The sequence below is a fragment of the Rhineura floridana genome, chromosome 1 (genome assembly GCF_030035675.1).
Source record: "Rhineura floridana isolate rRhiFlo1 chromosome 1, rRhiFlo1.hap2, whole genome shotgun sequence".
Lineage (NCBI taxonomy): Eukaryota > Metazoa > Chordata > Lepidosauria > Squamata > Rhineuridae > Rhineura > Rhineura floridana.
This window is the reverse complement of record NC_084480.1, coordinates 95006514-95019356: the sequence shown is the minus strand read 5'-3', so window position 1 is coordinate 95019356 and position 12843 is coordinate 95006514. Positions and strand designations below refer to the sequence as shown.

Genomic DNA, 12843 nt, shown 5'->3' with positions numbered 1-12843 from the left:
GGCATCAGGAAGGTTAAAACTGAGAATGAGCTGAGGTTAGCAAGAGATTCCGAAAGCAACAATAAAGATTTCTTTAGGTACAGCCATAGTAAAAGACAGAGAAAAGAAATGGTGGTACAGCTACCCAGTGAGGATGGCAAAATGAAAACAGATGACAAAGAAAAGACAGAAGTCCTCAATTCCTAGTTTGGCTCAGTCTTCTCACTTTGTACGAGTTCAGATCTGCAAGACCTGATGAACTGTATCCTAGAGTGTTGAAGGAACTGGCTGAAGAACTCTCGAAACCACTGTCTATTATCTTTACAAATTGTGGTTGATGGGTAAAGTGCCGGATAACTGGAGGAAGGATAATGTTGTCCCTATCCTCACAAAGGGCGAAAGGGAGGAGCCTGGGTTTGCAGTTTGAAATTGATAGACAAATGGTCAAGGAATACCTAATCACTTTGTACGAGTTCAAATCTGCAGGGCCTGATGAACTGTATCCTAGAGTGTTGAAGGAACTGGCTGAAGAACTCTTGGAACTACTGTCTTATTATTTTTGCAAAATTTTGGAGTATGGGTAAAGTGCTGGATGACTGGAGGAGGGCTAATGTTATCCCTATCTTCAAAAAGGGGGGAACCTGGGAACTACAGACCAGTCAGCCTGACATCAATTCCTGGGAAAATTCTGGAGCAGATTATAAAGCGCTCCATCAGTAAACACCTTGAAATCAATGCAGTGATTACTAGAAGCCAACTTGAATTTATCAAGAACAAATCCTGCCAGACTAATCTTACCTCATTTTTTGATCCGGTAACCTCCCTGGTAGACTGTGGGAATGCTGTGGACATAATGTGTCTTAATTTAAACAAAGCTTTTGACAAAGTGCCACATGATATTCTGATTACAAGCTAGCTGAATGTGGGCTGGATGGAATACCTATCAGGTGGATCCACAGTTGACTACAGAATTGTACTCAAAGAGTGTTTATCAATGATTCCTTTTCCAACTGGGGGAAGGTAACAAGTGAGGTACCTCAGGGCTTGATCCTGGGCCCAGTGCTCTTCAACATTTTTATTAATAACATGAATGAGGAGGTGCAGGGAACGCTTATCAAATTTGTAGATGATGCAAAATTGGGAGGGATAGCTAATACCCTGGAAGACAGAAACAAAATTCAAAGGGATCTTGATAGGCTGGAGCACTGGGCTGAAAACAACAGAATGAAATTTAACAGGGATAAGTGCAAAGATCTACACCTAGGAAAAAGAAACTAAATGCACAGTTATAAGATGGGGGATATTTGGCTCAGCGATACTACATGCTAGAAGGATCTTGGAATTGTTGTTGATCATAAGCTGAATATGAGCCAACAGTGTGATGCAGCTGCAAAAAAGGCAAATGCTATTTTAGGATGCATTAACAGAAGTATAGTTTCCAAATCAGAAAGTATTAGTTTAATTAATTAACAGAAGTATTAGTTCCCCTCTATTTGGCAATGGTTAGGCCTCATCTTGAGTACTGTGTCCAGTTCTGGATACCACACTGAATACAGACAAACTGAAACAGTGTCCAGTTCTGGATACCACACTGAATACAGACAAACTGAAACAGATTTAGAGGAGGGCAACAAGGATGATCAGGGGACTGGAAATAAAACCCCATGAGCAGAGACTGAAAGAACTGGGCATGTTTAGCCTTGAGAAGAGAAGACTGAGGGGAGATATGATAGGACTCTTCAGGTACTTGAAAGGTTGCCACCCAGAAGAGGGTAGGATTTCTTCTCAATTATCCCAGAATGCAGGACACAGAATAATGGGCTGAAGTTGCAGGAAGCCACATTTCGACTGAACATCAGGAAAAACATCCTAACTATTGGAGCGGCACAACAATGAAACCAATTGCCTAGAGATGTGATGGGCTCTTTTAACACTGGAGGCATTCAAGAGGCAGCTAGACAGCCACCTGTCGTGTATGCTTTAATTTGGATTTCTGCATTAGCAGTGGGTTGGACTCAATGGCCTTATAGGCCCCTTCCAACTCTGTGATTCTATGAATTGAACTTGCAATAATAAATATAAAATGCCATTATCACACTTAGCACTATTGTTTCAAATATAGAAATAACAAAAATAATATTTTTGCATAGCTTGTGAACAGATTGGAATCTTCCACTGGTTATCTTCATGCAAAGGATTATGTAAAACTGGCTGTGGGAACTGACTGCAGGAAACACAAGTTACAGTGCAAAGTCTTGTCAGTATTCCTACATACCAGTTGGACCATTTCAGTGCCACATGGAAATTTGCATTGCATCCATGAATATTTCTTTCATTTTCACTCTAGGTGGTGCTGTGTCCAAAGGAGCTACACAAGGGCATACTGTTGAGACGATAGATAGCAACAAAAATCTAAGTCGAATATGAGGATTTAACATTTAAGGGCAGGAAGGCACAGTGCAGGAAAAGAGAAAAGCAGTATCAGGAACGGAGAGTTAGTTAATTTCTGTGTTTGGAAAGTTCTTGGAAAAACCAAGAGGAGGAAGAAGAATATGCACATTAAAATGAGAGATTAATGAGAGTGCCGAGGAAAATAGGAAAATTATTGAATCCTTTGTAGTTTCAGGAAAAAAAACATGCATAATAGGAATACCTTATAGGTATTTAAATGTAGTTTCAGAATTTCTAGCAGTGCTGAAATCCTGAGGAATGCTGAGGAGTAAACTGTGTAGAGCCTTTGGAAAAATAAACTATGGCTTGGATCTAACTAGGCTTCTGCAAATGGAAGGGCTTTGTTCACAAAAGGAAATGATTCATTAAGAGACCAAGATCCAGTGAAGGATGGTACTGGTTGAAGGGAGGGGGGAGTCAGATTTTACTGACTTCCCCTCCCTCCTGTGCTTCCTCCTATGCTGTTCTGGAGGTTCCCCTAACCCTTTGGAGCAGATTTTCCAGGGACACAGGGAGCTGCAGGAGGAGTGGAAATTGGGAAGAGTTACCTCCCCCCTTTCACTGATGGGAACAACACATGAGTGGAACTGCTTAGGGGACATTTCCATTAGTGGAGCAAACACAGGATCCTAGCCTATGGAAGAGACCTAAAGTCATAGTTATCATTTACATGATGCTTTGAAGTATTCACAACAGTTCACATGCATTATCTCAGTAATTCTTACAGCAGCCCTGTAAGATAGATAAGTATTAATTATCCCTGTATTGCAGAAGTGGGATTGAAGCTGAGATATAGTGACTTATCTAAGAGCCAAACTAAGGCATGATAGGAGCAGCCACATTTGTTTATCAATTTACAACTACAACTGGGGGCACATATCAGTTATTTATAACAAAAGGTGTGTGCACGTGAGAAGATATGAACATTCCTCCATTTTACATTTATGCACTTCCAATCATGGCTCTGTTCCAGAATTAGACCCAGGCTGGGAAGAAAGTTCTTCAAGCAGCTGAGTGCAGAAACGTTAAATGGGAGGGGGTTAAGCTCCCTTCACCTGCACACATTTGTTGTAAAATAAAATAAAATAAAAAGAAAGATAATATCCCAGCCCTCCTTTTAGATGTGACTAGGCAGACACATGGATAAACAAGTATGGAAGTTGTCATCAACTGTTGGGCTCTAAGGCCATATAGTGATTTTGTAGTAGATGAACAATTTGAACCAGGGACTTCCTAGTTCACAGCTTTGTCTCTAAGCCACAATGTTAGAGTAGTGCATAGCAAAGGTGGTGGGGGTTGCTTTTTTCTGGAATCCATATACTGTGCGAGAGAAAAGGATAAGAGAATCAGCTATTTAATGGAAATTCATACATTGCGATTACAATCCTGGTGAATGGTGCTATTACTGCTTGTGACCTAGGTGTTGTGTTGCATTTAACTATTTTCATTATAATGCAGGATTGGTAAGTATCCCCGTCCTTTTTAACACCCTTTGCAAAGCTGTTTGCTTACACCTACTCCCATTGAAGCTGGTTTATGTGTGCATTTGTGGTGGTGGTGAAGGGCTATGAAGATGTATGAGCAGTGAACACATGCATAAATCCTTTTTTACTCCCCCTCTTTGTGTACCAGTGGTTTTTGTTTTCTTTATACTGCCTTGACATCTTTTTTGTTTTGGATAATTGACTCTTAGTCTAATTTCCCCACTCTGCTTGGATGCCTTTTCTTCCTTTATTCTCACATAATTTCCCAATTTACTGCTTGACTTGTAAGTTGCCACTATAGGTGCTTCCAGATGACCTCCTGACTTGTTTGCAGGGAGGTTAGATGACTTTGACTATTTAATGTTCATTCTTATTTGTTTGTGGGGAGATTAGATTATGTGTCAAAGCAAGTGTTATCCCACACTAGTGCATTTCCCCATCACTTTCCATATCATAAAAAGTCCTATCTTTGAGGGAAATTGGTTTGTTATGCAAGACCTACCCATCGACTATAATTGTACTGCCTGAATTTGCTGGTGTGTGCTTGAACCCCACACCAAAATTGTGACACTCTGGAAATGCCCGTGTTTACTTTGTAGAATTTGGGGACCATTATGAATAAAGGTATACATAGCAAAGCAAAATGTTTTTAGTCTTGGGACCTCTGTGTCCAGTTGAAGCCAATTCACGCATGCACAGACATAGCTCAATCGCATAATACATTGAATGTCTTTGAAAAGCATTGTGTTTGAGGTGATATGAAATCCCTGTCTGTACTGTTGGTAGGACCTATGATGGCTACTTCAGATATGGAAGTCTTCACTTCATACTGCAGTATCATGGTCATAAGTTTATGAATAGGAGCTTCAGTTTAAAGAACAGAATTGACATGTTAGCATTCAGAGATTGTGAACTTCTTTGTTTTTTTCCAGTTTACTTGATCCCCAGAGGGTTTACAGATTAAGACAGAATCCACTGTCCCTTTTACTTCTTATGTACAAAGACAACTTTCCAAAACTATAGCCAGCTAGATCTAGTTCTCCACCCCAGAGACAGACAATGCCTGAGATAGACAATGCCTGAAGAATGGTTACATCTGATGTTTAAAATTCAAATACACTAAAGAAAGGAATTCTTGATTCAGCCCTTAGTATCAAATTGAGTGTACAGTGCTGGATCATTTCTACAGAACCAGGATTCTTACAAGGGAAATAGGTATTGATTGTGGAGGTGTGAATACCACTTTGACACCTTTGATGAAGTGAAAGGCTTATTTTTCATTGTCATATTAGATAGCAGAAAAAATAACTTATATAAAACCATAAAGTGTGATCTTTTAAAATAGTGTGGCTGAATAATAATAAAAACAACACATCCAGCCCTCAGGCATGGTAGTTAGCTGAATCAGAGAACAATTTGTTAAATCTAGCAGCTCAAGTGCCAATGCCAAGGATAACCTGTGCTCTTTTCTCATAGGTGTATTAAATTGGTTTTATTATGTGACCATGCCAGTGCCAGCATCTACCTTCACTATTGCTGCAGGGTGCTGGGCAGAAGTTAAAAGAAAAACTTGCGCAACTGATGTTCAGAGGAATGATGGGTTCTTTCCACTGTTGTCAAAGGCGGATGTCAGGTTGGTGATTACAGTTGAAAAATATGTACTTTAGAGAGCATTCCATTTTTTTCTGTTATGCAACAAAATGAGTCGTCATAGTCAAGGGACAATAGAAGAACATGTTTAATAAAGCAAAGGGAAACCATATAAGAGAAATTACTCCAGTGGGTGGGGATGGGCAAGGGTGTGTTGCTTATGTAGGGGGGGAAAAGAACAGTCTTTGAGTAATGGAACTGGTTTCTACATGGATTCACTAAAGTATGTGAAAACTTAACTCCTAAACTATGCCAGATAGTCTTCCCCCCACATTATAATCTTTGTTCTTAAATCACTCAAGTTGCTTTTATTCCAAACACACTACACTTAACATCTGTATGGTTGCAGATGTTCTAACTGCAGACATAAAACTAAGGAGGTGTTTCTTAGTGCTCCTTTTAGTAGGTATTCCTTAGTTGTAGTATGTGAGACTAGCTAAACAGCTATTCCCTGTTTCATGTTTGTGATTTGGCGTACCTCTTTCATATTTTCTTAGCAGTCTACTTTCTGAGACTCCAACTCTGATTTTTTAATTAACATGGAAGCAGTACTATGCCCATGTAGCCATGTTTTTCATCCTTTTAGTTTTTCCAGTTCAGCTATGTTTGAAGTATCTCGGGCTATTTCCAATAGTTTGTTTGTTCACATGTTTGTAGTATGATCGGTTCACAGAAAAACATATTGTATTTGTGATACATTTGTTTTTAATGTTCTGGAGTCTGTAACAGATCATCAGTTTTATGGCAAGATTTTGTTCAAAGGAGTTTGAAATACATTGCTGTTAATATGTTCTGACTGTGTACTATTCAAGATTAGAAACATCATACATAACATCTCCATGCATTAAGAATTTATTACCCAATATTCTACAGATGATAAACAGATAGGTACCTGTTGCAGATGTTACTGTGCTCTCTTTTACATTTCAGCCTTACATTTGCATCAGTACTAATCAGGATTCCCATTTTAACAGCTTGAAGTAGATTTGCAAATCCTGGTTAGTGCTAACCCTATTCCTGCTCTTTTCAGAGCATGGAGCCATTGGAAATCATAAACAAGAACAAATCCTCATTTTCTGCTATTTTTGGATGCTGGTAAAGTTATAAATCTGGGAGGGAAAGATGTGTAGTTTAAATTCTATAGTTCTAGGACAGTACACCAGAATTTTAAATTATGGTACAAATCTTAAAAAGCTAGAAGTCATGTTTGGATTAAAAGGAGTTAATCCTAGAAACAGAAATATATCCATGCAATCAAAGTAATTGGGGAACAAAAATGTCCCTTTTATATACAAATGAAGAGACTAAGGGCAAGTCCACACCTTGCTGGATGTTCTTTAAATGTATGGTGTGGATCTGCCCTAAGAAAGCAACTACAACAGTGATAAATCTGAATTAACTTTCAGAAGAAGCTTTCTGGTTGGAAGTATATGGATTGGAAACATTGCATTAGCTTGTCAACAAGAAAGACATAAACTTAGAAAACAAAATGATTGTCAGTTATGCAGCCTTTGGCACTGGACTGTTAAAATATTAGATGTGGTTCTCTTGGTATATGCCTCAGTCTCATGTGTAATGCAGCAGGCCTGCTCAGCGCTCAAAGCAACATTTTTTTTATTAGAACAGGTGTGAGGAACCTTTGACCCACCAGATGTTGCTGAACTACAACTCCTATCATCCCTGGCCATTGGTCATGCTTGCTAGGACTGATGGAAGCTGTAATTCAGCAATATCTGGAGGGCCAAAGATTTCCGACTCTGAAGTAGTAAGAATTAGGAGATGCTTGCATAGTCTGTGAAGGATGTCAATCAAACTGATTTAAATAAATATTAAAATTATATTAAAATATTAAAAGATAAATCATATTTATTATTTTCCCATATATGCCTATGTTTTTTTTACATTTTCACTTATTTTTTCTTGTATTTGAATTGTGTGATAATCAACATGAATCAGTGCAGACCTTCAAATATTAATTTAGACCTCAACTCCCTTAATGGCCTTGGGCATTTCAATGTCTCCTGTGTAAATTCTTAATATGTGGGTTGTTTTATTTAAATGAGTATGACAATACATTTTCAAGGTTGCAAAGGGACAAAATGTAATAATAGGAAAGTGGCTGTATAGCAGAAAGATTCCTGCAGAGTAATTAGCTCCAGACTCAAGCGAGTCAGCCAAGCCACATGCCACTAAACCAGCATGACTTGATGAAGGAGGCAGGGATATTTCAACAGAAATATGACTTGCTAGTAAAACCCTGAATGTCAGCAAAATGCTAATCCTTACATGGAACCTTCTTAAGAACAGTGTATATCCATGCCATCCAAATTCCTCTATATATAGTTGTGGCAGTCTCTTATCCCCCACATGAAAGTAAAAAGTTGTCTTCCTGATGTACCACTGTAATAAAGAGCACAACTAGCAAGTCATCCATAACTGTGTTAACTAGGTGTGATCAGAACTTCACTTACTAGAAATAATTTATTATTTTTCCATGTCAGGTTGTTAGAACAGGCTTGTGGTCATGTGCCATATCCTTGCCGTTTCCAAGATCCTGCTGCTGTTTCTCAGGCAGTTATTCCTCATCGTATCTTTGCTCCACTGTGCCTTGAGAAACCCTGTGAAGATGTTCTACTGCAGCTGATTCCTCAGTGTCTCTCAGCTGCTTATGAGCTACTGGGTACCCATCCCTTTTCTAGGCTTGATGTCTTGATTGTCCCGTCCAACTTTTCCAGTCTTGGAATGGCCAGGTTTGGATATTTTTCTAGTTTTCTATGCCTATTTATTCATCCGTGAATTGCTTGGTTAGTGTCTGCACATTCATGTTCTCTTGTCCTCACCAGGCAGAAGAGTATTGTTAAAAATTCTGTTTCTGTTTGTCGTATCTGCTGTACTTTGGGAGATGTCAGACCAGTGATAGTAAGGCATGACTCAACTGTAGTCATTTGGAAATTAAAAATGTAAATAACTTTTGTAGTGTTTCTGATATGCTACCTTTTGCTTCTTGGAGGATATAAATCGGTAGGATAAAATGTAGTAGAAAGGTAGGATACAATTGTGATACTAAACAAATAAATAATAAATATATCAACTGTTGAAGACCAGTGTCAATGACTACATTTGGAATATCTTCTCTGGCCATATCTGTTACTAGATGTAGAGCAAACATAGTTATTAATTATTTCACTGATGTTAGCAGTGTGCTGTTTTAGCTGTTTTATGGGAACGTATATAAAACAAAACAACACAACAACCTTAAAATATAAGGGTGTGGTCAAGAGGCAGTGAACCTGCTAAGCGAAAGAGGTCCCGCTCTAATTCTGAGCACCCTGGAGGAATCTGTAGTTAATGGATGGTACAAAGGATTCACATAGACCAGCAGTTATGTTTCTTGGACTGTGCAAATACAAAAGTGCTATTCAGGGACGCTGCAAAAGGAACACAAAACAGACATTCCCAGTGGAGCTGTAATGAGGACAGAGAGGATATATGGAAGCATTGTCTACATACTTACTAAAGAGATTCAGAGGTTTTATTCAGATAGTGGTGGTATTGCGTTATTTCAAAGGTTCTGTCTTGAGAAATACGTGAGTTTTTCCTGTATTTTGGCAGTTGCACAACTATAAATAGCGCTGTATGGTAAAGAAGAAGATACCCCTCCAGATGATCATTGGTCAAATAAAGTACAGGATATAGGAACCATGATAAAATTGACTTATGTCATCACACACTTAGGAAAATAGGATGAAAGCCTCTGACAGTTGATAATATGTTTATTTCCTTTTCAGACTATTTAACTACTTGTGGCTCATAGAAAAAAAACCCCTATCAATTGTCATCTGATTGACTTGCTTTGGTCTTTGTATGTAGTATTTGTTCAAGATAATATATAGCTTGTTCAGAAAAAATAAGATCCATTCCAAGCATGCTAGGATGGATATAGCGCAAGTGCACAGTAATTTCATCAGAAATGAGTTCGTGAATGAAAATAAAGCAAAATAACTATGGGAGGAGTGAAACTTGATTAAATTCAAAGAAAAGTAGTACATGTGAATGCACCTTTAAGTAAATATTTTTGTGGTTATTCCAATGACTCCAAATTATTAATGTCTCAGTTACAAGCAGAAAGTACAAAGAAGGGCATTTTAAAATGTTGCTTCTGCTGCTATATCAGTGTTAGGAGATAGTAATTGATATCTGACTGATTTTTCATACTTAAGTATATATAAAAGGTATAATAATTAGAATGACATAGATGTTCTTCTGGTTGATTGTGCAGGATATTCTGTATGTTTAATTACTGTCAATCTTTACTGCAACTATGAAATTACTTCAGTTCTGATACAGCCCTGTGTTCCAGAGCTTTATGTATTATTTTCATACAGAAAGAATGCTGTGCTATGTATTTATTTAATCACCTGGCCTATCTGCAGTAGTATAAACATAACACAGCATGCTGGCACAAAGGAACTGCTGCTCTGAGAATTCTAATTGTATTCCTGGCTGTCAGGGAAGGAAAGAGCCATAAATTTTCAGTCATTATCTTTAGTTTTGTAATATTGTGTATGTGTCCATGTATGTAGGCAAGTCTGTTCCTCATCAGCTGTGTAGCTACTTCATTTTTAATGCACAAAAGTAGTACCATCTCTCATTTGAGTGGGATGGTTATCTCACATTTCAGAGTAGGAAGAAATGATGGTACTTCTATTGCAAAAGAACGTAATTAGAGGCTTGAGGTTGTATTTTCCAGAGGCCACCACTGCAGATTCAGCAGCATTTTCTTTCAAGACCTGCTGACGCCTTTAAAGGAAAAATGTTCCTTTGAAATCTTCCTTATATGTCTTGTATGCATCATCACCTTATGTTTTTAATTTGCTATTGACTTTTATATGGTAAGAGAAACCTGATTACTTATTTAAAAAAATAATTAGAGGCAACCACCCCTGCTTCTGCAGCTTCAATAGAAACTTAGAGGAGGTTTTTTTTACAGTGTTTAGGTTAGTTATTGCCATCATGTAATGGTTCCTTTTCAGTCAGTAGAATAATGAGTTAAAACTCGGCAATTGCTCTTTCCAGTCCTAGGTCTTCACAATTCTTTTCAGAGGGTTTGTACAACATAGAAGCATATATATATTTAAAATTGGCATGTTTCCAAGGTATTGCAAGAAATTTCACAACATGTCAAATGAAGTAAATTTTCAGTAGACCAATAAAATGTTTGTTAGTTCACACTTGCACTGTCATATTTGTTTGTTTAAAAATATTTGTAGCCTACGTGTCATTGCAAAGTGATCCCAGGATGGGGTACAGTTAAAAACAACCACCATTGATAACAGTCATATGTTTTTAATATTATAGTTTAAACCCTCATGAAAGTTTGTATGCACACTGGCCTTGACCCAGAGAATTCTTTTACATTGCAAATGGGGATGTATGACATTGCAAATGGGGTTGTGGAAGCACAGAATGAGCTTTTAATTGTTTACCAGAACTGCAGTGCCCCTCATTCCCACTCTTTCAACAAGCCTTTTAAGTAGAGACCTTATCCCAGTCTGCAGCTGTGTTGGAATTGCTTTTTATTGTGTTTTTAAAGCTTTTTTTTTTTTAAAAAAAGATGTTTTGTTTTAATATGTTTTTAAGGGTGTTTTAATATATTTTAAAGTCTGGTTTTATGATGATTTAGAGTGTTTTTAGTGCTTTTGTTTGCCACCCTGGGCTCCCACTGGGAGGAAAGGCAGGATATAAATGTAAGAAATAAATAAATAGCGACCATCACAAACAGATTTTAAGATGGGTGGACTTTGAAAAGGTTTTGGGGAAGTTGGAGGAAAGTATTACAGTTCAGAACTGATGGTGAAAACATCTCTTGTTTATCTGGATTCAGAGACTTAGAATGTTTTGACCTTTGATCGCTTTAGCTATGGGTTGTCTTCAACTAAGTCCTACTCAGAACAGACCCACTGAAATTAATGACCTTAAGTTAGTCATGTCTGTTACCTTCAATAGATCTACTTGAGTAGGACTAGCACTGAATGCCACCCTATTTTTTTCTCTACTGCAATGATAATGATGGTAGCAACTAGTTGCCTGTATAAGGCTCACCCTACTTGCCTTTATTGCCAGCAGTGCTTTCTCTAGATGGGGAAATAATGCGCAGCCCTGTAATGGCAGTACATGTGTTCTCTCTCTCTCTTTCTCTGTGTGTGTGTGCGCGCGTGTGCTTGTTAAAAGGCACTGTCCCTTGAAAACCAGAAGAGAGAAAAAATAGAAAATAGGAACTGCATCTAGAGAGCAGTATTGGCCTATCCATGTGGTTCTCCAGGCTGTATAGGTCCAGTAAAGCATTATATTGATAGCAGGAGTGGGCAGGAGAATTTGCAAGTGGAGAGAGGGCAAGTGTTTGCTAAGGTTTGCATATCCTTACAAATACTTTCATTTAGTAGTGGCAGCTGGTATAGCACAGTGGGGAGGAGGGCCGGTCAAATCCCCGCTCATGTCTCCTGGATGTCAAGGGCCAGCTAAAGATCACCCCCACAGTGAGTGGCTCAGGGGTTATGTGCCCTGCCACCTGTGCAGCCGTGGGCAAGCTGCATAGTCCCAAGGAACCCAGTTGCCCCCCAGCTGGCAGTTGCGGACAGGGAAGGGGCTGGCTTGTGGAGCTGTGGCAAGCTAAGCAGGCCCTAGCCAGCTGGGGAGTACTAGCCTCAGAGGGAGGCAATGGTAAACCTCCTCTGAATACTGCTTACCATGAAAACCCTTATTCATAGGGTAGCCATAAGTCAGGATTGACTTGAAGGCAGTCCATTTCCATTTTTCAGAAATAATTAATTAGAGATAGGTAAGAATATCCAGAGAGATAATGGCAGCTGACTTCTAGTTTAATGCAGGGGTAAATAGGTATTATTCTTTTAGCATTCATTATATATCAGTAGTGCAATGAAGAGCTAACACAGGCCTTTTGTTGCATTAATCATACTGAAAATTCAGCCAGTATTTCATTAGTACATTAACTCCAATGCATTCTAGATGCTGGCTTAATTTTTAAAAAGGCTTGCCTAGAGGCAGGCTTTAAAGTTCTTATTTTGGCTCTATAATGTGTAATTCTTCTGAATCTATCATACAAAATGCTTAATAACTTCCATGAAAACTAGTCTGAGATGTTTAGTACTCAGCATATTCTCAGCTACTCATATAACAGAGGCTGGCTTCCGATATGGAGAAACGGTGACAGAATACCAGAGTAACATGGCATGAACTGATTGTGCTTCCTGAATCATTT

The 12843-nt window shown here is 38.5% G+C and overlaps 1 protein-coding gene across 7 annotated transcripts in view; it reads left to right on the top strand.

The window, feature by feature from the left end:
• AOPEP (aminopeptidase O (putative)) overlaps positions 1–12843 on the top strand; it is a 303566-nt gene that overhangs the window by 26252 nt on the left and 264471 nt on the right. For all 7 annotated transcript variants that reach the window (XM_061626523.1, XM_061626498.1, XM_061626526.1 and 4 more), the window contains 2 exons: positions 5391–5547; positions 8066–8314. In XM_061626523.1, the coding sequence (XP_061482507.1) occupies positions 5391–5547; positions 8066–8314 (406 nt within the window). The remainder of the gene's footprint in view (positions 1–5390; positions 5548–8065; positions 8315–12843) is intronic.